The 23,808-nt window shown below is 33.8% G+C and overlaps 2 protein-coding genes across 6 annotated transcripts in view; one reads left to right on the top strand and one right to left on the bottom strand.

Annotated features, from left to right (window-relative positions):
• unc80 (unc80, NALCN channel complex subunit) overlaps positions 1-4,924 on the top strand; it is a 106,866-nt gene extending 101,942 nt beyond the window's left edge. Inside the window, 1 exon segment of the mRNA XM_088229642.1 lies at positions 1,184-4,924. Coding sequence (XP_088085768.1) covers positions 1,184-1,296 — 113 coding nt within the window. The 3' untranslated portion in view covers positions 1,297-4,924.
• LOC148279639 (protein held out wings-like) lies at positions 1,423-21,305 on the bottom strand. Of its 5 annotated transcripts, none has more exons than XM_088229636.1 (7): positions 21,190-21,305; positions 16,841-16,981; positions 16,298-16,400; positions 15,302-15,409; positions 12,539-12,871; positions 7,873-7,971; positions 1,423-6,880 (listed from the first exon to the last, which is right to left on the bottom strand). In XM_088229636.1, the coding sequence occupies exons 1-6, from the start codon at positions 21,268-21,270 to the stop codon at positions 7,886-7,888; spliced, it is 852 nt and encodes a 283-aa protein (XP_088085762.1). In that variant the 5' UTR covers positions 21,271-21,305; the 3' UTR covers positions 1,423-6,880; positions 7,873-7,885. The 5 variants fall into 5 exon arrangements, with proteins under 5 accessions (XP_088085762.1, XP_088085764.1, XP_088085765.1 ...); XM_088229638.1 differs by having other exon boundaries at positions 15,302-15,379; XM_088229639.1 differs by lacking the exon at positions 15,302-15,409 and having other exon boundaries at positions 1,528-6,880; positions 12,539-12,832.
• Between the last annotated feature and the right edge of the window lie 2,503 nt (positions 21,306-23,808).

The following is a 23,808-nucleotide window of genomic DNA, read 5'->3' as shown; positions in this document are numbered from 1 at the left end:
CTTTGAGGATTTAAAAAAAAAAAAAAATGGTGCTGTATTTTTTGCCAGTAATGAAAATACTTTTAATTTTTATTGTCCTTTATTTATGTAAAGATAAAAAAAACTGTTTAGATGAAAAATAAATATTTTGAAATAAATTTTTGATATTGTGAAATACGGAAACAGATCAGGTGTGGATTTTTTATTTTATTGAATCCAACATACACATTAATGGGATTTATTATAAAATAGATATGTTTTACAAAAAGGAGGCCATTTATTTGTTTCTACTATTATTTCATCGTAGAACCGAGTTGTGGTCCCATGGCTAATATCACAGACTCACAGATCAACGATCCGAGGTTCACATCCTGCTCTACCACAACTTGATTTTCATTTTCACAACTTGATTCTCAGTGGGTAATACAACTTGTTGAAAATAGCCCACAAAAATAATATGTTTGGATAAATCATACAAATGCATTTTTTATTTTTTTTAATAATATACATTTTAGATTATGGATAATACCTACTGAATATCCAAAACTTATGTTTTTCAAATAATACATGCGTGTGGTTTTAAAATAATATAAATATATTGAGTATTTATTGACTTTACAGATTTATTTTATTTTCTCTATACTTACGTACCTATATTATACTCAGCCTACCTAATTCTTGTTTGATTGTGTTATATTTTAATTGATGTATGTGTCGAAATATTTGTTTGCTATTTAAAATTAATGTATTGATATACAGTAAAACTCCAATTATCCAGATCAATGAGTGCCAGACGTTACCCGGATATGCCGAAATCTGAATAATTTGATTAACCATTAAATTAAGGCCATATTTTGAAAGAAAACACAAAATTTACTAGAACATCGCTTTTGAAATAATACAGCGAATTGGAATCACATTACAAACTTACTTAAACATTTCCAGCAAAGTTGATAGCTTTATTTTATTTGTTATTATATCTTTTTTTTACTTCTTGACAACGATCCGGATATTTGACAATCCAAATGACCGGAGTTCGGACAAACAGAGTTCCACTGTATTTTATTTATAATATTATTTCAGTGTTATGTATTGTTATTACTTTACCTTTACATTACTATATTCTGTCCCGAAATGAGTTTGTACGTAACTCAGTGTTTTTATTTTGAATATAAAAAATATATTTAACAAAATTCCTTCCCAGGTTCATTCAGCTTCAATGGTTCATCTTCAGGGGAGAGAACTGCACTCCTCGGGGACCGGCCTCCCTCGCGCCTCTCCCCCCCCTCCGTGAGAGACGAGGACACACTCATATAGACATCATCACTCAGTTTGATCAAATGACTTAGGTGCACTGTCGATCATCCTCGAATGAGCAAATGTAGATTTTATCAAGATAAATGCAGATACATGTATATATTGTCTTAACAAAGATAGAAATTTTATGTAAGAGAAGAATATGGAAGGCATAGCATAATAAATAACATAGCTAATAACTTTGGTCACCATTCTGATATGTTCCAACTCCATATTTCTTTGTGGAAATATCAACTTTATCTTGATAAAATCCTGTAAATCTCTACAAAAGTCATTATAGATCTTATTTTATCTTTAAGAAAACATATTCTTTTGATAGCGTTAAAACCTCAGAGTAATAATGCATAACCTAGAGAGAAGCCCTATCACTATGTTTCATAGAACGCAAGCGATGTTGGTTTGTTGGTTAGCAACCAATTGGTGGCCATTTTGTTTTTTTTTTACATCATAAACATAACGGTTCAATCGGATGCTTTTGTAGCTGTTCTTGGCTTTGTTCGTAAATAACTTGGATATTTACGTTATAATAAATAAAAATTTACTATGGTGAATTGCAGTATGTTCGCATGTATGCAGTAGGAGTGTCAAGGGTGTTAAAGGAGTCAGTTTTCACAGGTAATTGATTTCAAATATTTTCCCATGATTTTTGGCATTTATTGTCCCGACACGTGTATTATGTTGCTTAAAAACATTCCTTATATCAACATATATATACTATTTTTCTTCAGATACTATTTTTTCTCAATTTGGGAGATAAATTTCTGAAATAAAGTATGTTTCCTATTGATAATGACAGTTGATTACGGGCAATATGTCGGGGCCGCACTAGGCATCCATATGAAGTTTGAGTTTTTATCGAGTAGAGGTCGATTCAAATTTTACTCGAAAATAGCAATGTTAACCTTGAAATCGCATCTAATATGAGGTGTCCAAATTTCAGGCCGCTATGACTCGCCATTTCGGAGATGTGACGGACAAACAAACAAACTCAACACAGGACTTTGGTTCCATGGAGTTGGGATTTATGTCTCAATAAATGTAACATAACTATATTGTGAATAAAATTAAAAAAAACACACATGTATTTTCAGTTTTATAAAATAAATATACGAATTATAGAAAAATAAATTGTAATAACCCTGCAATAATAAATACACAGGTACATATTTAAAAATATTTACAATGCAAATTTATTCTCGACCTGAGTACGGCTCATTGTTTTGCTGCGAACTGTAACTAACTTAGTACCTAATGGTCATAGAATGGTTTTCCTACGTTTGGGCTCCTCTATAGCTTGGCGCATTATTACTCTGAGGTTAAGACGCTAGTCTTAAGGAACTCATATTATTTTTATCCGTAATCAAAATTTTAATTAGAATACAACAATGTATTCTAATTTGTTTTTCTTATGAGGAAGCTCAGCTCTATGGTTAATTAGAAAGAAAAATGTTTTCTTTAACGCGGTGAAAATTAGAGCATTTAATAGTTTGGCGAAGTTTCTCAAAAACGTACAAAAAAAAATTAAAGATTATTTTAACAAAAACGAACTATGTCATAAATTCTTAAGAATCAACCAATGATAGTGTTGTAATAGATTTCCAGTTTCCGGGAAGCCAACTCACAAATTAGCAGAACTCTCCAAACTTGTGACATCACAGGCGGAGTAATTTAAAAATTACGAAACATAAATAAATCACGGTGCTGTTATATGATACATATTTTTCGCTTAATTTGATAGTCATTAACAAGTAATGAAAAAACCATTGAACTTCCTCATTGGGTAACTGAAATGTTAATATTTGCAATTCCTCCACTAATAATGAAATGATTCAGCGGGTGTTTTTTTTCCTGTGATCAGCACATGTTTTGACCACCCATTTAAGTATCATACGGGTACTGGTAATTAGAATTTTCTAATTGATTGATTGAATAGGTGATTTCACCCTTATTCAGTATCCTGATAAAGAATCCATCAATTCGGTAAATGCGATAAATGAGGATATCGATTGCCAATATTTATGACGTTTTCAACTGAGTTATGGTGATCTCATTACAAACTAATTATCCTATTACATTTTGTTGTAATTACTTTTTTTTTTATGAAACTAAAAAAAAATTAAGTCCACTCGAGTCCATCCTACGTCATTGTAATGCTATTAAATTAGCCTTTGTAAAAACTTTTTTCTGTCGAATTGAATTTGGATTTTTCTGGTACGTTCACTGACGAATATTAATTATACTGTCTAGGCATTTTTAATAAACAAATAATTATGTTATCAAATCACAACAGGGATGGAGAACATTTTAGAAAAGGGAATATGGAAGTTTAGGCATTTACAGGGCTTATGACTTGTCATTGGCTGGTTTAAGTGTCCATCCCTGTTGTAATTTGTTAATCTTAATGACTCCCTAGGGGGTCAGTCTTTTGTCTACAAACATTTGGACAAACTCAGAATATCATAAATAATTATGTAGTTAAAAAACACTACAGCTATAATTTGCAAATGCTAAATGTTTCACTAAAATTTTTAATATTTTGTGGTCTTACACTACAATTTTAGTACACCCGTATTGGTTAATTTTCTCTATAAATATTTTTTTGGCGAAACACCCATTTTATGAGTAATTTTTCCAATAAATGTTTGAAATAGATGAACACATACTTCAAGTATTTATGTACAAAGGTTTTCTTTAGTTCCCTGTTCATTTTACTTCTTACCTTTTTCTTTTCCTATTCATTTAGATTGTATTTTCAAGTAATGACAGCGGAAGGGTTAAACAAAAAATAATATTAAAACTTTCTTGTAAAATATATTTAAATAAATTATAACTGAAAATAAAATCACAGAAGAAAGAAAATTGCTCAAAACAGTCAATTTTCAACATAAAAAATGTTGCGTTTTTCTTAAATAATAATATTGAACATTCGTAAAATATGTATTCATCATATTGCACAATACTTGATACGAATAGGTACGTAAGGTCAGATTATATATTTATCTAAATACCCAATTAAGATATTCAAAATATCTTGCACACGTATCTCAACTATTGAAGGTAAAGCTATGTTTTAAGTACGTAGGATTCCCAACGGGATACACATCAATTTATAAAATGTTTTTAAATTAAAATAACAACACAAAATGGTTCTAGATCAGGGCAGACACTAATCGTACTTGTGGCATCGGAAGAATTACACAAAATAACACATTGTAATAAATAATATGTAGTTATAAAACATTACGTATATAGATTATAAATATGTACAATTTACTCCCGAGAGAATATTTCCCCTTTCTGTCAGCTTATGTTCAAGTAAAATGTGTTTGAATATGGAATTCTCCGGTGACATGAGACATGTGTGTTCGATTATGACTGTAACAGTTTGTATTGCTGGGGCCTTAAAATGTGGATGTGTCCAATGTCCCACGTGTTTGTTTGTTCTTATGAAAATGTTAACTTTTGACTAGGAAGTGAGTGATATAATGTTTTGTATTTGCTCCCATTCGTTTGTTAGCCGACACACATTGTTATGTAAAACCGTATTATGTTTCAAATGATAATATATTGTTTGTTGAATGTCGTTAGAGCCAAATTCGGGTAATATATTGTACTGTTTTAGTGCCGAGAGGTGGTTTTATTTTGGCACGTAGAAGTTCCAAGTAGCTCCCTACCCCACCCACCCTATTCTGTTGTCTACGTTAGTTGGTGTGCAGGATTAGTAGTATTAGGTCCCAGTAGATGCAAGTCGACACGGAAGTTAGGCAGTGGGTGATATTACATGTAGGTGGCAGTGGTTAATATAGTTTCCCAAGCGTCCAGGTACGTAAATATTATGTAATATCGAGTACCGGGTCAGCGCCCGATCTACGGTTAGGGGGAGTTAACACATTTTATAGAAATATAATGTACGGCAGTTATGATAAGGATTAGGTTTTGTTAAATAATTAAGTAAAACTATTAAATACAATAATAATAAATTTTATTGCCAAGAAATAAAAACAAAGATACAACACACATAGAAAACGCTCGACACCATCTCTTGCCGACATTTTGTTATTGCAATGGACCAACATTAAGTCACAGTTAAATTATTCTCTTCACCATATTAAATACAAACTATATGTGTATATATGAAATATATATGTATACTGTTTTATATAAAAATCTTTTAAAAATTATTTGTATTTTTTTAATTATTTCATTAAACTACTCTAATTTTCTCGATTATATTTAAATTATTTTGTGAATAAAGTATTATAACTTAACTAATTAATAATAATAACAGATCTACCTAATAAACCGAGAGTATTCTCCCCAGATCTTCACTTTTAAGAATAAGAAAAATGAGTTTCTAAACAGATCATCGGATAAAATTGTCCAATATCTTTGGTAAAGATCTTCTGTCGGGTGCGAGGGACCGCCCTTAGCATGCCGCGGCCCTCGGTTAATGGAATACTGCTCGTGGATTAATATCATTATCCGAGTGTGAAGCGCATGCACGATCACCCCACTCGGGGGAGGGAGAGTAAAGTTTGCCTGCACCACCCCTTCGTCTACTATAATTACGTTTGTTATTCACAATCCGAAGATCTATAGAGACATAAAATTAGTTAAGTACCCTAGATGTGTCGACACACGGAGGTGTGCCTCAGTAGGTGGACGGGAGTCATTAAGAGGCGAATAGATTTGACAACATTAAACAACAAGTTGTAAGTAACTGGCCTGACACCCGAGATACAGTCAGCAGGTAGATGATTTAGAGGGTGATCCATCAGTATCAGTAACGGTATATAATGGCACATTTAACATAACATTAACAGCGATGCTATAGCTTTACATTTCTTACTTGTTAAATATTTATAATACAAACAATCCAACATAATAATAGTCATTCGTTGTTTTCTTCCCGAGAGACACCAAAAAACTGTTTGTTTTGGCACTAAGGTTGAGATTCTAATCATAAAATCTACTTACTTAACATTAACTTGGAAGTATAATTTCTATAACAAAATCAATTCATTTCATAAATTCTGAATTGTGTAAATAAAGATGAGAAAATATAATATGAGAAAAATGTAGAACACACAATATACGAAAAGAGCACCAAAGTTAATTCATAAAATTGGATATACATAATAAACTTCCAACAATAAATTCATAACGTTTGCAGATGATGCTTAAGTGCGGATTGCATTTGTTCTTATTTGTATACATTTACATGTCAATAATGTTAAAGTTTTATAAAGCATTTACAAAGCATACTGAGTACAGACTCGTCTCAAGTTATAAAGGTCAATACTCGAATTAGATATAAATCTACAGAAGACACTCGATGGAGCTCTCCCGACAAACAATACTCTGTATAAAATATAAGGATCGGTATCGTCAAGGCACGCGGACTAAGTAATGGCAGATGGAAGGTACGTAGTCGTATGGTGATGAACAATACGAGTGAATCCCAAGGGAGTGGAGGCTTCGGGTGCACTAGGCTGTATACAGCAGTTAATGGTGGTTACAGATGATGGGAAGCTACGGCCGCAGTCCGCTGTTAGTCCGTCCTCCGTTAGCACTCCAACCAAGCCTAGTCGGGTTACACGAGAAGAGAGAAAACAGTTAGTATCGCCCACAAGGTGTATGCTCCCGCTCTGGTGCGGCGCCCATTCACTCCATGCTCCTTTATATACACTCGCAACAACTTGGCCTTGTGGACAGAAGTTAGTGTTTTAGTCTAACCGCTAATTAATCTTGTTACTCCACTGAGATTGTATCCATTCCGGTGTTAATGAGAACAGAGAGATTATTGTGAGTTTAATGGTGCAAACTGATATTTACTGAAGAAAATAATACTCGTTTTATTTTTGGTCAATTTATTTCTTTTATTTCATAATAATTGTTCGCATCGAATAATATAGCACCTTGTATAAAATAACATTAAATATATAATGCAAAATCTCAGGTAAATTAAATATAACAATACAATTTGTCGGTCCGGTCGGCTTGTATAAACTATTTTGCTGTCAAATGTATAAAAAAATAACTGTACCGTGAAATGATTTCACCTCTCTCTCTAAATAATCATTTTGCAACACTCTGCAAGGATAACAAGTCAGGAGCACAAAAGCAAATGCATTTCACGGTCTTTGAAAAATAACAAATTAAGCTACAGTTTCCACAAAGGCCCAAGTCGAATGAGGCTATCCAATATAAAACAGCAATTAGACTGAAGGAATAGAATTTACAGAACTAGCCTTAAAGTAAACTTAATTTATAAATAGATCCGTATCGGATTTAATATAACAATAGGAAGCAGTCATACAAAAGACACACTATCGACAGAATGCGGAAAGAAGGATCTCGCGGCCCCCGATGCCACGATCTACCCGAAACCGCTTGCACGCGGGACTAGTTTTAAAAACAGTACTAATTTCTCGCAACGAGTCTAGTAGCGTAAATATAAAAATAAATAGTTCAAGGTATACATAGAAATGCGCTTAAATCTCTTGTACGATCCTTCTTTCCGACAGATAAACATCAACACGAATAGAGGTAATCAGATCAGCCACAGCGCCTCACCTTGCGAGTAATGTTAAGAGAGGGCGCCGGCTCGCTGGTACGGATGGTCACGGACCTGCGCCAAGTGTCGCCTGCTGGCAGCAGCTCGACCTCCCGCCACTGGAGCACACACACACTCAACTCCCGTCCCCGCAAACCCAGACGCCGCCCGCAGACTTTCACCACATTCATTATCGTGTTGAAAATGTGCAGGTCGGCATTTCGATTTGCGATCATTAACATTAAATACGTTATGTTTCATTCTACCCGAATGCGGGACAACAAAACAAAACTATCGGTAGCATTTTTAGACAAAATGCGTACATTAAATACTGGAAATATGCCATGACAACAGACGAATGAATACATCCAATCCTCGGATACTTGTGGCCGTTATGCACCACCGCAACTATTGTCACGACATATTTATTTATATAATCTGAGTTTTATATAAATGATGTCAATTTAGCAAAAGAAACTACGGTGGATATATAAAATATAAATAAATATGTCTTCATAACATTTGTAATATCAAATGGAGAACACAGGGTTCCTACGGTATATCGCGTATATAAATACATCAAATTGACAACATTCTCACACACTCAAACACACAATTCTACTTAAAATAAGCTACAGATATTGCGATAACATTAAATATTATCCTCGATTTACATTATCGAGTTCTAATAAAAATTAAATTTAAATTTAGATATCACTGGGGGAAATGTCATAACTATTAAACAGTTTTTAACAATCTTAAGATTTTTGCCGTAAAATTTAATGTCATGGATACAGTTCTATAAATCAAACCCATTTAGTAATTCGCTATTATGCGGTCTCGGTGATGTAAAGCTATTTAATGGCACTGAACTCCATATTCCTAACTGTTTGGCACCTGAACTAACCCTTCAATAGAGTGATGTCCTCGACATGTTCTTTAAAATAAAATAACAACTAGGTAAATTATTTTATAATAATATCATGAAAACAAAAATATACTCTAAAATAATCATTTCATACTGGGAAAAGAGACAATGGAGAACAATTACTCCATTTCTGTTCATTTTATGAGATTATATTGCAACCTGCTTGTCCATGATTTTCATCGAGATAAAGATTTGATAATTCTCATAATAACAATACTAACCTAAATACGCTTTTTTCCTATTAAGAGTTACAATTTCCGGCGCATAACTCGCTTTTCTTTTTTTATTTGTGTTATTTTAAAGATAGAATTAATTGTGATGTTAAAAGCTAAAATGAAAACCTATCTCGTACGGTCTACAATTGGTCCCACGCGCTTGTCTGTCAATTTCACAACGTTTATTAGATAACACCAAATGCTACATAATTATTGGTTAGCGGACACTAAGTAGAGGGAAGTTAATGATCAAATTAATTGTCGGTCCTGATTCAAAGGATTTTTCATGTATTAGAATTATTCACAATATTTACTCTATGGAATTTTACTTTCCTTGATGCCACTACCTGTCACATGACATGTCATTATGTTACAGAGTGTTACATTCCGCATTAAACCGTGACAGTGTTCCTCGTCATAGTGGCGATCCATTTCCGTGTTAATATCAAACATTAATGTCAAACTTCGAGACGAAAGCTTCTCCGTTACAAGTTTAATTAAATTGATTAGTTATGTTACAAGCGGGGATCCGAAAACTAAATATAAATAAAGAAATAAAGAGTCGGTCAGTCCATAAATAGTGGACGGTTTATAAAATGTAAGAATATCGCATAGAACCACAACCGGGCACAATATTCTTCCCTAAAAGGCTACTCCGGGTAACTACATATTCAACTATTATATTCCCACCCGCTAAAACTGTTCATCGGTTGCTTCAAATATATTTTCTAAAATCTTATATCATAATTTTATACAATAATCATGGCTAATTCATTTAAAATATCTGTGTATAAATAAAATAATACTAAATATCTTCAACTATTATATATATAAATCAGATAAAAAATCTTCTTAGCCTAATGATACAAGTATGACATATTGATGCGAACTCGGAATACGAGCGACTACGGGGGGGGTGTGGGTGCGACACTAGCTAGCGGAGGTAAGCGCCGTCGCAGCGGAAACAGAACGGAGGCGTGTCGAGTAGCAAGTTGCGGAGAGACGCTCTGTTTAGGGGGGGACTGACCGGACACTGGGGTCCATGTCAGAATCCCGCCAGCAGATATCTGGTCGCTGTAAACCCACACAAAACCTTCAGCCACACGCTTTATGCAATCCGGAATCCAGTGTTATCGCGTTAGTAATATGTATATTCTCTTTCTTCGTCATATCTCTAGTGTTAGAAAGGTTATTGGACCGCTGTTTCTTTGTTGATCGCATTCCATCATGATGCGTGAGGGGGTACATTCCACCCATAATCTTATTATCTTTTACAAAATCAAGGTGATCAGTCTCACGCTGCAGATTTTTTTTATTAAACGGGAATCAAACCCGCAACGTCCACATTATTTAGAGAAATCTTTATTCTTGGATGATTGCGATAATGAAGTGTTATTATTGTTTTCTTAAAATCTCTTAAATAATTATTTCATTTATTTAAAGCTCTTAACCGTTCGCAAACCTTATGTTAAAATTCCTTAAGTATGTTTATTGTTAGAATTTTCATATTATTATTATAATTACTACCTTAAAATTGAAAACGTGCAAAGTATAAATGTTCGAAATGTGCAGAAGAAACTTGCATTGCCGAGAAGAGTAAAAATAATTATTGTGATTATTGTAAATTATAAATACTATATGAAGATAAATATATTAGGATAGTAGAGAATACAAATGAATTGGTTATATCAAGCATACCTATTTTCTTTTGCTAAATGTCAAAAAATATTAAAATACACAAGTGTGGAAAAAATTTATAAAAAGCCCAGATTTGCAAAATTACTCAAATTTGTAAAAATGATCACATCAAAATGAAAAAATTAGTACATTATGTTAGATGACCATTTGTAGCTTTTTATTAATTCTTTTCACTCCATAGAACATGATTAGCTATTTCAAAAATAGTGGACCTTTGAAAATTAAAATATAAAATATTGACGACCAAGAAAAAACATAACAGGCAACTAAATAAAATGCATTATAAAAAAAATCAATGCATGGACAGGTTGATATCTAATTTAATAACTATGTCCAATTCCGTCAAGTATTACGTTGTTCGTGGTCATCAACGAATAAGACATACATGTTATTATTGTGTGAAACGAGAAGTTATTGACAAAATTGTGTGAATATTTCATTAGAGTAGGTTACTGAAGAATTATTCATTTGTTTTTAGTTTAGCATATAAATAATTTTCAAATGGAGCACAATATGCTAATTAAAATGATTAGTTTTAAAATTAGTCATGTGTTCTGTATTGTGTATTGCGGCACAAAAGTGAGAAATGGAGATGATATATTATTGTCATTGTTGACTTCATTGTTGAATACAGGCGAAGAGAAGCATCGATTACTGTATACACTTTAATATTCATTTGTAAAGCACTAAAAGTGTATCTGATTTTAAAATCTAGCCCTAACACAGCAGTTGAACAACAAATTTGTTCAAAGAGAACATTACACGTTGTGTTCCGATGTGTTTTAGTAACACAGTATTTTAGTGACTGATAAAATTCTCCATTGGACACTCGGTGATATAGCCGATTTCCAGGTTATTGTAAAGTTACAGAATCTGACAGTAAGTTGTATTTGATGGTTCAAGAAGTTATAGATAAACTATTTCATTTTTTTATGTGATAACTGGAACATTTTGAGATTCTCCATTAGACGCTCTGTATAAATGTGGCATATCTAACTAAGAGGTTATGTAAGGTTATACAACCTAACCTGTCAGTCGTATTTTGTTATAAAGTGTTACGCGGATTGAATTTATTTAGAATTTTGGATGCACTAATTTGACACTTTTTAAGAATTCAGGATCAGATTCTCCATTGTAGGAGTATTTGATATAAAAGTATAATTCACACACAGTATAACAATTAACATGTGTGTGAACCGTGAACTGACCACAAGTTTGGTTAGATAGTACAACCTTACCTCACAGTTGTTATTTTTATTGTTGGTTGCGTTTTTCTGGTGTTGTTTCGAGTCAATTGTACTTTCTTATCGATGTTTGGGACGGCATCCGAGCTGATATCATATAATAAATAAACAAACAAACAATTCATCAGAGAGGATAGAATGCCATATCATCCTGTCTTTGCATACAGACTTCACTTCCTCTACATTCATACATCTCCTCATACACACGTCGATTATTCTCATTTCTTGCATGCATTTTAAGTATTTGGTCATGCCATATCTTTCTCTGCCTTTCTCGATTTCTGAATCTATCAACATTTGCACCGTAAATCTTTTTAGCCGTTCTTTCGCTGTCCATTCGCTCTACATGTCCACACCGATGCAAAACTCTTTTCTCGATTTTGTCGATAATGCTAATCTCAGCCTTATACTATAATGCACGGATCTCGACATCGATGCACCTATTGTATATAGTTTTACCACACATTCGCCTGAGAGATCGCATTTCGACAGAATCATATATAAACACAGAAAAACGCTTCCAGGCTTGTTTTCGAATGATGCAAGGGGAAAGGAGCCAGTTTATCCATTGTGTGCGTTAGTTAGTAGACCATCAACCCACCGGCGTGGTCCTGCTGCGCGTAGTCAGCCGACAGGAGGGGGTTCCCGGCGGCGGCGAGGGCGGCATAGCCCGCGTAGTCGGCGTAGGGGCCCGCCGCGTACACCAGCTGGTGGTCCAACGGCAGCGCGGCGGTCGGCATCTGCGGCGCAGGGTGCGCGGCGTGCGGAGCGGGCGCGCGCGGCGACAGCAGCAGCGGCGCGCCAAGGGGCGCGGTGGGCGCGCGCAGCGCCAGCGCTCCGCCCCCGAGCAGGCGCTGCGTCTCGGCCGCCACGCGCCGCCACTCCTCCTCGCTCACTGCAAACGCAAAGTTCATTTGCCGGCGTGAGTCCTCGTCTAAACGTGGCGGGAAAACACACGCGCTCAGACATTTTGCCCAGTGTACAGCGGAGAGAAACTTCATTATTGTCCAACAAATGTACGTCAAATATGATTAGTGTAAAGTAATATGGCAACATTTTGTCCATGTTGAGGCAAATTTAGCCAATGCAGTTAAAGACCGACCCTCAGAGAATTCCGGGATTTTCCAGGAAATAGGCTGATAATTCTTTTAGTCTGCTGACCCCCGAAATGCACCTAAAATCTCCCGGAATCTATTCCTTTATAATGATTTCTAGGGGGGGTTGACTTATTTGTAAAATTAATTATAAAAATGAATGCGGGAAAGGAATTTTAAAAAGTTGCAGTTATTCATCAATATCGCAAATGCCTTAGTATGTTTCATTTAGCATAGTAAATAAAAAAAGTCTCTCTGATTCTGCACGCAGTGTGAATAATAACAATTTTTAAGAAAACACGCCTAGTTGTGATGTTTTTCAGAAACAATAATTTTCAAAATTACATTTTATAAATAAATAAATTCTGCTACTTTTTTCTAAATAAACTCGTTATTTTAATTTAGTTGTTTCTTATTTTACCTCCCGGATTTTTTGTCGATGTAGTTGGCAACCCTAATTACAGTACAGGGGAGGCCGAATGATACCCCGAGGGCGTTTAATACAGTCAAATGAAACTATTTATCCGAATGATTTAGATCAGGTAAATTCTGATAATAGCAAGTCAATTATGGATTTAGTGGCCGTGACATTTAATTGATATAAATGAAGTTTCTTCCCAGCTACATATACCTTCCACAAAAGTGTATAAAGATACACAATAGTAATTGTCACCTTTTGTCAAAGTTTTGTTCGAGTACTGTAATAATAGTGTTTGGAGGAATTTTAACATAATAAGATATTCTTATAGAATGGATAATCCAATAAGAATGTACAATGTACACTCAACATATTCTTGGCAGTCAACCTAGTGTTTTAAGTTTTTACCCACTAAAAAACATAGTATTATTTATAAAACTGGATGACACTATCCACTAAACGGACAGGAAGTTTGTGAAATTTTATTTTCTAAATAATATGTGAAAAAAAATACCTGAAACAAATCATGCAATATATAATTCAATATTATTTATATCCGAATGAACATTATTTATATAATGAATATGATTTTGATGAAATTGGTATATTAATTTTAGTAAAAACTCATTAAAACAAACATAAAATTTGTAAAACCATAGGCAAAAAATAACACCAATTCTATATAATATGTATAAATATAAAGCAATTTTTATTTAAGCTAATGTTAAGACAAGGATGGGGAGGATAATCAATCTTCGGAGTCACAAACCAACACTGATAATTAAGGCAAAACACAAAAAACATTTTACGTTTTAAACTTTAAACGTTTTAGATTTTTTTTAACTCAACACAGTGCATCGTATGGTTATATTTCTTCAAATTTCCATGACACGCTATGAAACGGTGTAATAAAATTAATCCAAGATAAATTTTGTGGACAATCTACCGCAATCTTCGAATTTTTGCTCTCTGACGAATCTTGGAGTTGTGCCAAATCCAATGGCAAGAATAAAACATTAAAAAAAGAAATTACAAGAGATGAAACATGTTTATCAGATGGAGCTAATCAGCCGAAATAATTTAATGATTGTGGAAAACAATAACATTCATTCATCTTGTCAGTTTTTCAGAAGTCCAACAAAGATGCATAATTAGTGCACCTGTCTTGTGCGTTAACTGAGGTTGAAGATAATGATCACGGATTCGAATAGATACATTTTTTAGCAGTCGACAATTGAATTTTGTACAAAATTATTATAATTGTAATTCGCGATACAAAAAAAGGGAATTGTTTTCAAATAATGCTACCACAAGAAAAACATAGAACAACAGCTGCTCTCGTGTGTTTTTGCTCCTTGAGACTAATCACTGGTCTATTTAAAATACCATGTATCAGTCGAATTGCAAATTTCAAAGAGCCAAAATAAATTATGCCAAAAATCTGTATAATATCATTTAAGCATTTTTTCGATGTACGTAATATACAGAACAGCATTAAATTTTATAATTTTTCTTTATTAGAAAGAATATGTATTTGTATATATTGATCTTTCTTTAAAGTATGTAAATGATTTTATATATATATATATAAGAAATATTTCTTGTTTCCAAAAAATACATGATGAACATAAAATTTTTAGTCAGTCAAATCAGTCAAGACGCTTTGAGAGAGAAATTGCTGACAATGTAACGAAACATATAGAGAAATTGACCAGTAATCCTCACGGCTGACACTTCTCGTGACTCCGAAGTGCTGGATTGGAAGAAGGGGGGGAGAGTATTAATCCGAGTGTACAGAGGAGATGCGTTAGTGAGGAGTGGGGGAGACAGAGGCTGTTATTGTTTTACGTGCCTGAGTCAGAAGTGTCGAGGAAACGGGGGTAGTGTGTCAAGAACGGTAAGATGGGCGCTCCATCCAGCCTGCCCATCCCTGCATTGTAAGGAGAAGAGTCAGCCTCACCTCCAGTGCATACAAGACATATTTCATTATTAGTCAACAGTCTATTCAATGGGATTAGTTGGAATTTTTGTACCTTCAATGTGAAACTAGTAACATCGCCGGAATATAATACAAATGTGTGCAGGAGCATGTTATGTAGGTGAATTATTATTATTATGGATAACTTATATAGCGCCATTTTCGTAACAAAATACCTCAAGGGTATTTCGTATTTCGCGGTTGTATTTCTCAGAATAAAGCAGCAAAAATGCTGATGATTATGCCACATATTGTGCATAATTTCTGATATTTTTAAAGACATTTGTAATGAAGTCTGAGACTATGGGAACAAGTGCAAGCAGCACGCAGCAAAACTCGGAGGAACAGTTCAAAGTCATTTGAAAATCTCATGGGTTGATGCTGAAGTCGCTATATACATATATTTCACATTGCAGGTACGAAAATTATGATTATTTAACAATATTTAACAAATGATTCTTCAAAACTGTTAATTGTACTTAAGAATTTTGTTACTGTTACAAAACACATGTTATTTCACAAATTCAACTGAAAACAAATTAATTGCATTAAGAAAAGATGACATTTTAGATTTTTCAGTGGTAAAGTTATCTGTATGATTCGCTATTATGGTAGAGCAGGTCCATCTCGCTGCGAGTAATTAATGAATTATTGGGCGGTATCCGTAGATGTTTGCAAGTAAACAGGAAATGATGTCAGATGTTATGTTGGTTGAATCCTTACTCTAAAGCGAAAGAGAGTTATCCCATTTGATGGAATGCTCTGCGAGAAATCATCGGGATGAATGGATTAATTGATTATCATGCAGAGTGACTGAACTGCCCAATACCCAGTGACAATGAGCCCCCGAGGGTGGGCTAGGTAACTTACCGGTGGCGACGGTGGCTTTAGCACTGGAGTCTCTATAGGTACCGTTTATGATGGCGAGCTCCATCAGCTGTCTCTTCTTGAGCTCATCTTCCCCATCCGCTTGCTGTAAGTTGAGAACATTAAACGTCCAAACATTATTTGATAATTAATTTTACAAATAACTGCCAAATTATATTGCCAGTATATTTATTCCTAAATGCTTGTTGGATATGTAAAACAAAGATTAAATATTTATCCTATTCAAGATAAACTAAGTGGTCTCTAGGAAATCTGATGATACAAGATACCCACATATTTATATTTTTTAAAAACAGGATTACAAACCAAAACTTATTATAGATAGCGACAGTGGTTTTATTTTTAAAAACATTTTATCCTGTGATAAGAATTGTCGTTTGTTTTCTACTCGGCTAGATCTCTACCAAACAGTTTCATTTTCAAAACATTTGAATCTTTTTATTTCTTGATGATAAATATTTTCATTGCCCGATTACATCGAGCTTAGTTCAACCGTGTTAAGTATAAAGAAGTTGAATATTTTACCGGTATGAGGAGACGTTTGACTTCGTCGACAGCTCGAGCCAGTTTAGCAGCCGCCCTGTTCTCGGTATCCTCAACTGTCAGCAGGACGTGAAGTTCATCTGCCAAGTGTTCCCAATTCGGTTTCCCTCTGTTTGCATCCTCCTGAACCCACAAAACGTGACCATTAATTCATAAATAATTTAAGTCAACGTAAAATTCTTAACTTACTACATTTACAAAAGATGTGTGTACAGTAAGTAATAGAGATTGAGAAATAGTGGTAAAAATGAAGAAACCTATAACTAAGTAATTATATACTACTAACTTATATTTAAATACTAGTTATAAATTAAATTACAATAGAATAAGGTTTTAATAATTGTAATTAAAATCAAGAGTTTATATAAAGAATATTTTTTTAATATATTGAATAATGGCGGCCTCTGTGGTGTAGTGGTCAAGATGCTTAACTCACAAACGGAAGGTTCCGGGTTCAATTCCCGGTGAGAATACAAAAATTTAATGTGATTTTTCTTAAGCCTGGATGATCTGTGCTGTAATTCACCACTGTAATTGGGCCTCCTGGCCTGTTGTGGTGCAAAAAAAAAGACGAATATATTGAATCAGTGAAGCTTCAATAATCCATTGGACTTAAGGTGCAACATTACCATGAAACCTATTTACTAAGCTATTTGGGGACTAAGCTATATTCTGTCTTGAAGGTTTTCTGAAAAATTTTAAATTTTAAACCACAACCCGCTTCAGTATTTATTTATTTGTAAATACAGGGTTGATTCTAGGGACACTGCATTGAAATGATAGGATTGATAACATTAAAGAAAAATTGCAAAATCTAGATGGATATTTTCATATTTGTTCCATTCCTTAGTCGACAATATAACTAAGAGCAAATATAGAGACATTTCGTTATATGTATAGCATGTCTTTAATTACATATATATACATTTCTATAAAATGCTAAAATCTACATTCTTGAAGATTTTTATTACTTAGAGTTTATTTCGGTAACTTTGCATGTAAATATTTTATAAATATATTTTTTTAAATGTGATTTTAACGGGGTTTTGTTAAAAATATTATCAATTATATTGTATTGACACGGTATATATAATATTTACATGTACCTAGTATAGTACTTATTATGCTGGTTTTCATAAATTAATGCAACATCATTTATATAATATACGTATTTACAATCAAATTAAAGTTGCTCAAAAACAAAGATATTAAAATAAAAATAGTTATTTAAAACAAATCACACATTCATTTTAGAAAACATGTATTCATTGTAGTCACGATACAATGCATGAAATTATAAAATATAATAATTTTACCTTTATTTGAGAGTCCCTGTCATAATACAATTGCAGCCAAAATAAAATACACATATTAGTCAAAGATATTAGTACAGGAATATAAAATAAGGTCACCTTAAAGGAAAACAGAAGTATGCAGAACAATGCAGAAGAATTCAGAGCTCTAAATATTTATATTGGCGAAGGTTTTGTCCATTTAAAACTTTATTCACAGACAAGTCCATGAATTATGTATACTTGACACAGTCCTATTATGTAGTAGAATTCATTATAGTAAAATTCATTTATGCAGTTTTTAACTATTGGTCAATGTTAAAAAACATTTTTTTAAGGTTGAAAACAGAAGAATTAAAAGTACTTTAACAAATTATTACTGTAAAAAAAAAATCTATACTGGCATTCCAGTGGCTTCTTCCTACATTGTTTACCTCCTAATTTGTACAGAAATGCGTTGGTATACTTTTTATTAGAAAGTAAGACAATCTAATAACAATGCAATACAATTATTCTAAAAGATCGACAAATAAGCTAATAAGAAACTCTTTTTTTTTAAAGTTTAGCAGACCAAATAAGATCATTTGAGACAAAGCCTGATCCATTCTTTCCTGGTTTCCATTCTTCCATTCCTGGTTTCTGAAGGGAAGCTTGATAAACGGGAATTAAAAAAAAATATTATCTCCCTCCATTGCGGAATTGATCGTCACAAAGCGGATACTATTTACCTTTGAGAATTTGCAAGTTTTGACCACAATAGGAAGCTAACAATTTAATCAAATAAGTATCGAGATATTCATCGCTGTAGGTGCAGGCTATGATGTCAACAGTCTTGTACAACAGTCTGTGTCACAGATTCACTTAACATTGGTTGACTTTACGTACGACAGGTTCATATTATGATTCACCGGGGTCAGGAGAACTGTTGTTACCTCACATGGTGAAATTTGAGATTGGGGACAAGTTGAAACTACGATATTTATTTATGAATATCTCAGAAATTCACATCAAGATAAGATTATCTAAATTTAAAGAAACCTTTTTTCAAGAACATATAGATATGAAATCCTAATACCCACACTTAAAAACAGTGAAAAGCTTAAATCTAGATTTAAGGAGTAAAAATGTTATTGAGAAAATTAAAATGGTTTTAGATAGAAAAATATTTGTTTATTCTAAACTTTTATATGAAATCAAGTAACCTTCCAGCATGAGATAGGGTAAATGGATCAAACACATTGTGGTTTGAAATAAATTGAATGTGATGGTTTTTTAAAGAAATGAAAGTATATAGTTATACTGAAACAGGTAGAGGAATTTGAGTATCTGGGAAGTATTTTTACTAGGGATGGAATGACTGAGAAAGATATTGAAAGGAGGGTGAGTGCCGGGAGCAGGGTGAACGGTGTACTTAAATCAACCTTGGCAAATAAATGTTTGTCGCAAGAGGCAAAATTAGCACAATTGAGTTCTGGTCCCGACCCTGATGTATGGGAGCGAAGTATGGGCTTGGAAAACACAGGAATGAAAGTAGGCTGAATGCTGTCAAAATGCGATTTCTCAGGCGAATGTGTGGTAAAACTATGTACGATAAATGCACAAATGTTGAGAGCCGTACATAATGAAAGGCTGAGATTAGCACTATCGACAAAATTAAGAAAGGAGCTATGCGTTGGTTTGGACATGTAGAGCAAATGGACAGCAAAAGAACGGCTAAAAATATTTACAATGCGAATGTTGATGGATTCAGAAATAGAGGAAGACCGAGAAAGACATGACATGACCAAATCTAACAAATACTTGAAGATGGACATGTCAAAGGTCGGAATAATCGGCGCGCGTGCATGAGAAGATGAATGTAGAGGAAACAAGATCTGTATGCAAAGATACAGCGATGTGGCATTCTATCCTCTCTACCTACCCTTACAGGGAAACGGCGTAATGGTTTGTTTGTTTTGTTGGTTCAATAATTTTTATTATGTTTGAAGTCATTGATCATTAATTTTTGTGTTAATAAAGCACACTGTCACAAAATCAAAATATAAACATCACCCAGATTTCAGTAATACATATCGCACCGAGTACAGTCAACTCTCCTATAACGCGGTATTTTTATAACGCAGTTTCCATATAACGGGAGGCGAAAAATTGCAAACAACCCTCCTATAACGTGGTTTCCATATAAAACGTTTTTCTTACAAGATTAACATAAATGATTCGTAAAGTTGTTCTATTGCGTTCATCCGCTCGTACAACCGGGAAATTTGGTTCCGAAGACGGTTCCGTTTGGCTGGTGTGAATTTTTTTGAGACAGTTGTTTTTGCAATGGATGATCAAGTACTAGAAGTTTTGCTTCCTAATCGAGAAAACTGGCACAAAAACTCATGAAATGTTGACAACAGCCTACAAACATGATGAACTATAGGAAAACTCAAGTGTTTGAGTTGTTTTCCCATTTTAAAAGAGGTGAAATGTCAATTGATGACCAACCCTGCTCTGGATGCCCTTTAATAGCCGGAACCAATGAAAAAGTCATTAAAATTTGCCAAATCATCCTGGTAAACCAACGATAGACCACCAAAGAAAAGTAATGCAGCTATCTGGACAATAAAATAAAATGTTGACATTTATCTTCAATTTTATCTACCAAGTAAAATAAAGTTTTCTGTATGAAAAGCCGAAAATACATACAATTTTTTATTCTAAACATGTTCAGGTTACTGACGAAGATATGATATGTGTACTGGATATCTTGATATTGATATAAATATCATGATATTTTCAAACCCTGAATGAAAGGGTTCAGCCTTAATAATTATTTTTCAGATATGTAATTATATAATTCGATCCGGTGACTGGACCTGTTTTACCTTAGGAAAAACATAATATAAAATACTGAACCTTCGAAGATTGGACAATCGGGACTGGGCTATTTGTAATGGCAAGTAAGAAGAGTGAAAATTGTTAGTAAAATTATTTGACTGATTTATGAAGAGCCACTTTTGATGCACCAGCAGAGCAATACATGGTATAACATACCTTCTTCTTGTCTCTCATGGATCCCTTTCCTCTGACCATGATCTTGCATCCTGTTTCCTGTTCCAGCTGTTTGGCAGTCATGCCCCGAGGACCCAATATCCGTCCAACAAAATTGAACTGGAAACAAAAAAGAAAAAATAATTATTTAATGATCAAAAAACACTACTTAGTATTACTAATTCATTTATTTATTTAAAGAGGAATCATTGTCAGCTTATTACAGAAAAGTTATTGAAAAGAAATATGCACATGTTTTTATTTATTTAAAAAAAAAAAAGAAATATTAGCGTTCTTATAACCTCTACCCAAATATTTAAATTTTTTTGGCCAGTTTCAACGAGTTGTAAATAACTCACTATTAGAAAATGGAAATCAAGTTGGGGTAGAGTGGGATTCGAACCTCGGATCTCTGATCCGAGAGTCCGCAACACTAGCCACAAGACCACTACCTGATATATTAAATTTTTGTGTATAAATATTTGTATTGGCTTATTGCCAAATTTATTATTAAAATGCGTTATTTATGTCATTTTAGTTTCAAATGCGAGAAAAAAAATATGCGAAAATAGAACTAGCAATATTTGTATATTATTAATTAATTAACATTAACAATTATTGCACGGAAGGGATAGGAGAATACTAAATAAGAACTTTTGTTGTTTTATGCAGTGCCTTATGCATTAACGGACACGGAAAGAGAAATTGTGGTGGTTATGAAGCAATTTTTTACTGTTTTGCGAAGTTCAGGAGTAAAAACTTTTATTGAAGTGAATGATATTAAACTGCAATTATTGTGTCATTATTTTGGTTGCATCGATTGGTTTGATTGTTATCCGTTATTCATTTTGTGAAAACATACAGCCAACGATAATTAATTACATATTTCGATAAAGTTGAAAGACAGATCAGACCGGTGAAGTTTCAAATTAACAATCACCCATATTAATTATGATATGTGCTTAAATTTGTGCGTGTGTGAGTAAATTCAATGTAAGAGGGTGTTAACATATTTCAACAGACATGAAGAACATTTTATTAGAAGGGAATACATAAGTCAAGGCTTCCACAGGGCTGATGACCTGTCACTGGTTTAAGTGGCCACTTTACACACATGTAACATGCACCCTTCTGCCTATATTGGAAGATCTATATTCCTTCGACCCTTCCATCTGTTAACGTTTTACTTAACGTTTTTCTTCACAACGATGTTAAAATATAGGCAGTATGGTGAATGTTACACAGTGTGCAAAGTGGCCACTTAATTCAGCCAATGACAGGTCATCGGCACTATGGATCCCTTCTAGTAATATGTTCTTCGTGTCTGTTGTAATATGTTGATATTAACAGCTCCCTACGGGGTTGAATCCAGTCCTTGTCTACAAAAATTTGGACAAACTCAAAACATTGTAAGAGGGTGTGTTTATATTTATTTGGATGAGAGTGAGAGCAAGACCCATTTCACAAATATCGTTCAAATCCACACGGGACGGAATGGTGGATTGACGTTTATTATAATTGATCTTTTGTATTTTAAAAATGTATATCCAGCGCCTACTCAGGTTAAAATCCGGCAAAACGAAATCGAGTGAAGATGCTCTCATGGTGTACCGGTTAGTGCACTTTCCTGCAATTAAATAAATAAAAAAAATATAATACCATAAGTATCAATCCACCCTATGTCATTTTATCGTGCCATGTGGATTTTTACCATGGTGTGAAATGGGCCTAAGGCCGTTTACGCGTGGACAATACAATATTGTTCTGTCCCAGGACTCGACCATCGTCCACGTGTAGACAGCAATTTGTAGGACAAAAAATTGTTCCGAGACGTTGTCACGGAGATTGACGGGCGACTATCTCCGCGTAACAATGATTACCCCCACAACCGCGCGCGGCCGCATTGTCCTTGTGTGAACGGGCACGTACAGGACCTTATGAAAATAGCGACTTGCTCAACGTGTACGTGTCGCTCCCGCGCATTTTTTCTGCCGAAAATAGCGGAAGAAAAACAATATTTTTATTATTTAGTAAAAAAGTATTTCATTTCTCTTTGTATTTAATATAATTATATTTTTTACCTCTTAAATTTTTTTTCAAAATCCTTATTATTTTTTAAATATTTTAAATGCAAACATTGTTTTAATTTTATATAATCTAAGCATGTTCTTTATATGAAACTGCTGTTTTAGTAATTATTTAACATGATACTTTCTTTTTCTTTTTCACATTATATTGAAGTTTCTATTAAATATATATTTCTGTAAGGTAAAAGGTACTGCGTGCCGTGTATATTAATAATTACTAAAATATTTATTTATTTAATTATAATTGAATAAATAAATATTTTTCATGAACTCGCTCGTAATAAACGCCGTCGTGTATTCACTTTCGCAGCGCTCACACGTGAATTGCGGCCGAATTTTCGTATTGTCCCAGCGTTCCGTCCCGAGGGTCGAGGCTGTTCACGGAGCTGGGACAAGACAATATTGTCCTATTTATCGTATTGTCCACGCGTAAACGACACTTAAGTGTGTGTGTGTATGTGTGTGAGGGTGTGTGTGTGTGTGTGTGTGTGTGTGCGCATAATCAAAAAGAAACTGGAAGTGAAATAACTATCAA

This window comes from Micrasema longulum, unplaced genomic scaffold (assembly GCF_059751315.1).
Source record: "Micrasema longulum isolate JH-2025_06_02 unplaced genomic scaffold, ASM5975131v1 h1tg000690l, whole genome shotgun sequence".
Taxonomy (NCBI): Eukaryota; Metazoa; Arthropoda; class Insecta; order Trichoptera; family Brachycentridae; genus Micrasema; species Micrasema longulum.
Note: the sequence above shows the minus strand (reverse complement) of the source record. Positions and strands in the feature narration are given on the sequence as shown.

Bases quoted from the DNA above. Each gene is read 5' to 3' on its own strand.
- LOC148279639 (XM_088229636.1), bottom strand. From the start codon at position 21,270: ATGACTGCCAAACAGCTGGAACAGGAAACAGGATGCAAGATCATGGTC. The intron at 15,410-16,297 runs GTAAGTTACCTA...TATGCACTGGAG, and splicing joins TAAAGCCACCGTCGCCACCG to GTGAGGCTGACTCTTCTCCT. The intron at 12,872-15,301 runs GCACGTAAAACA...CGCCACGTTTAG, and splicing joins CCTCGACACTTCTGACTCAG to ACGAGGACTCACGCCGGCAA.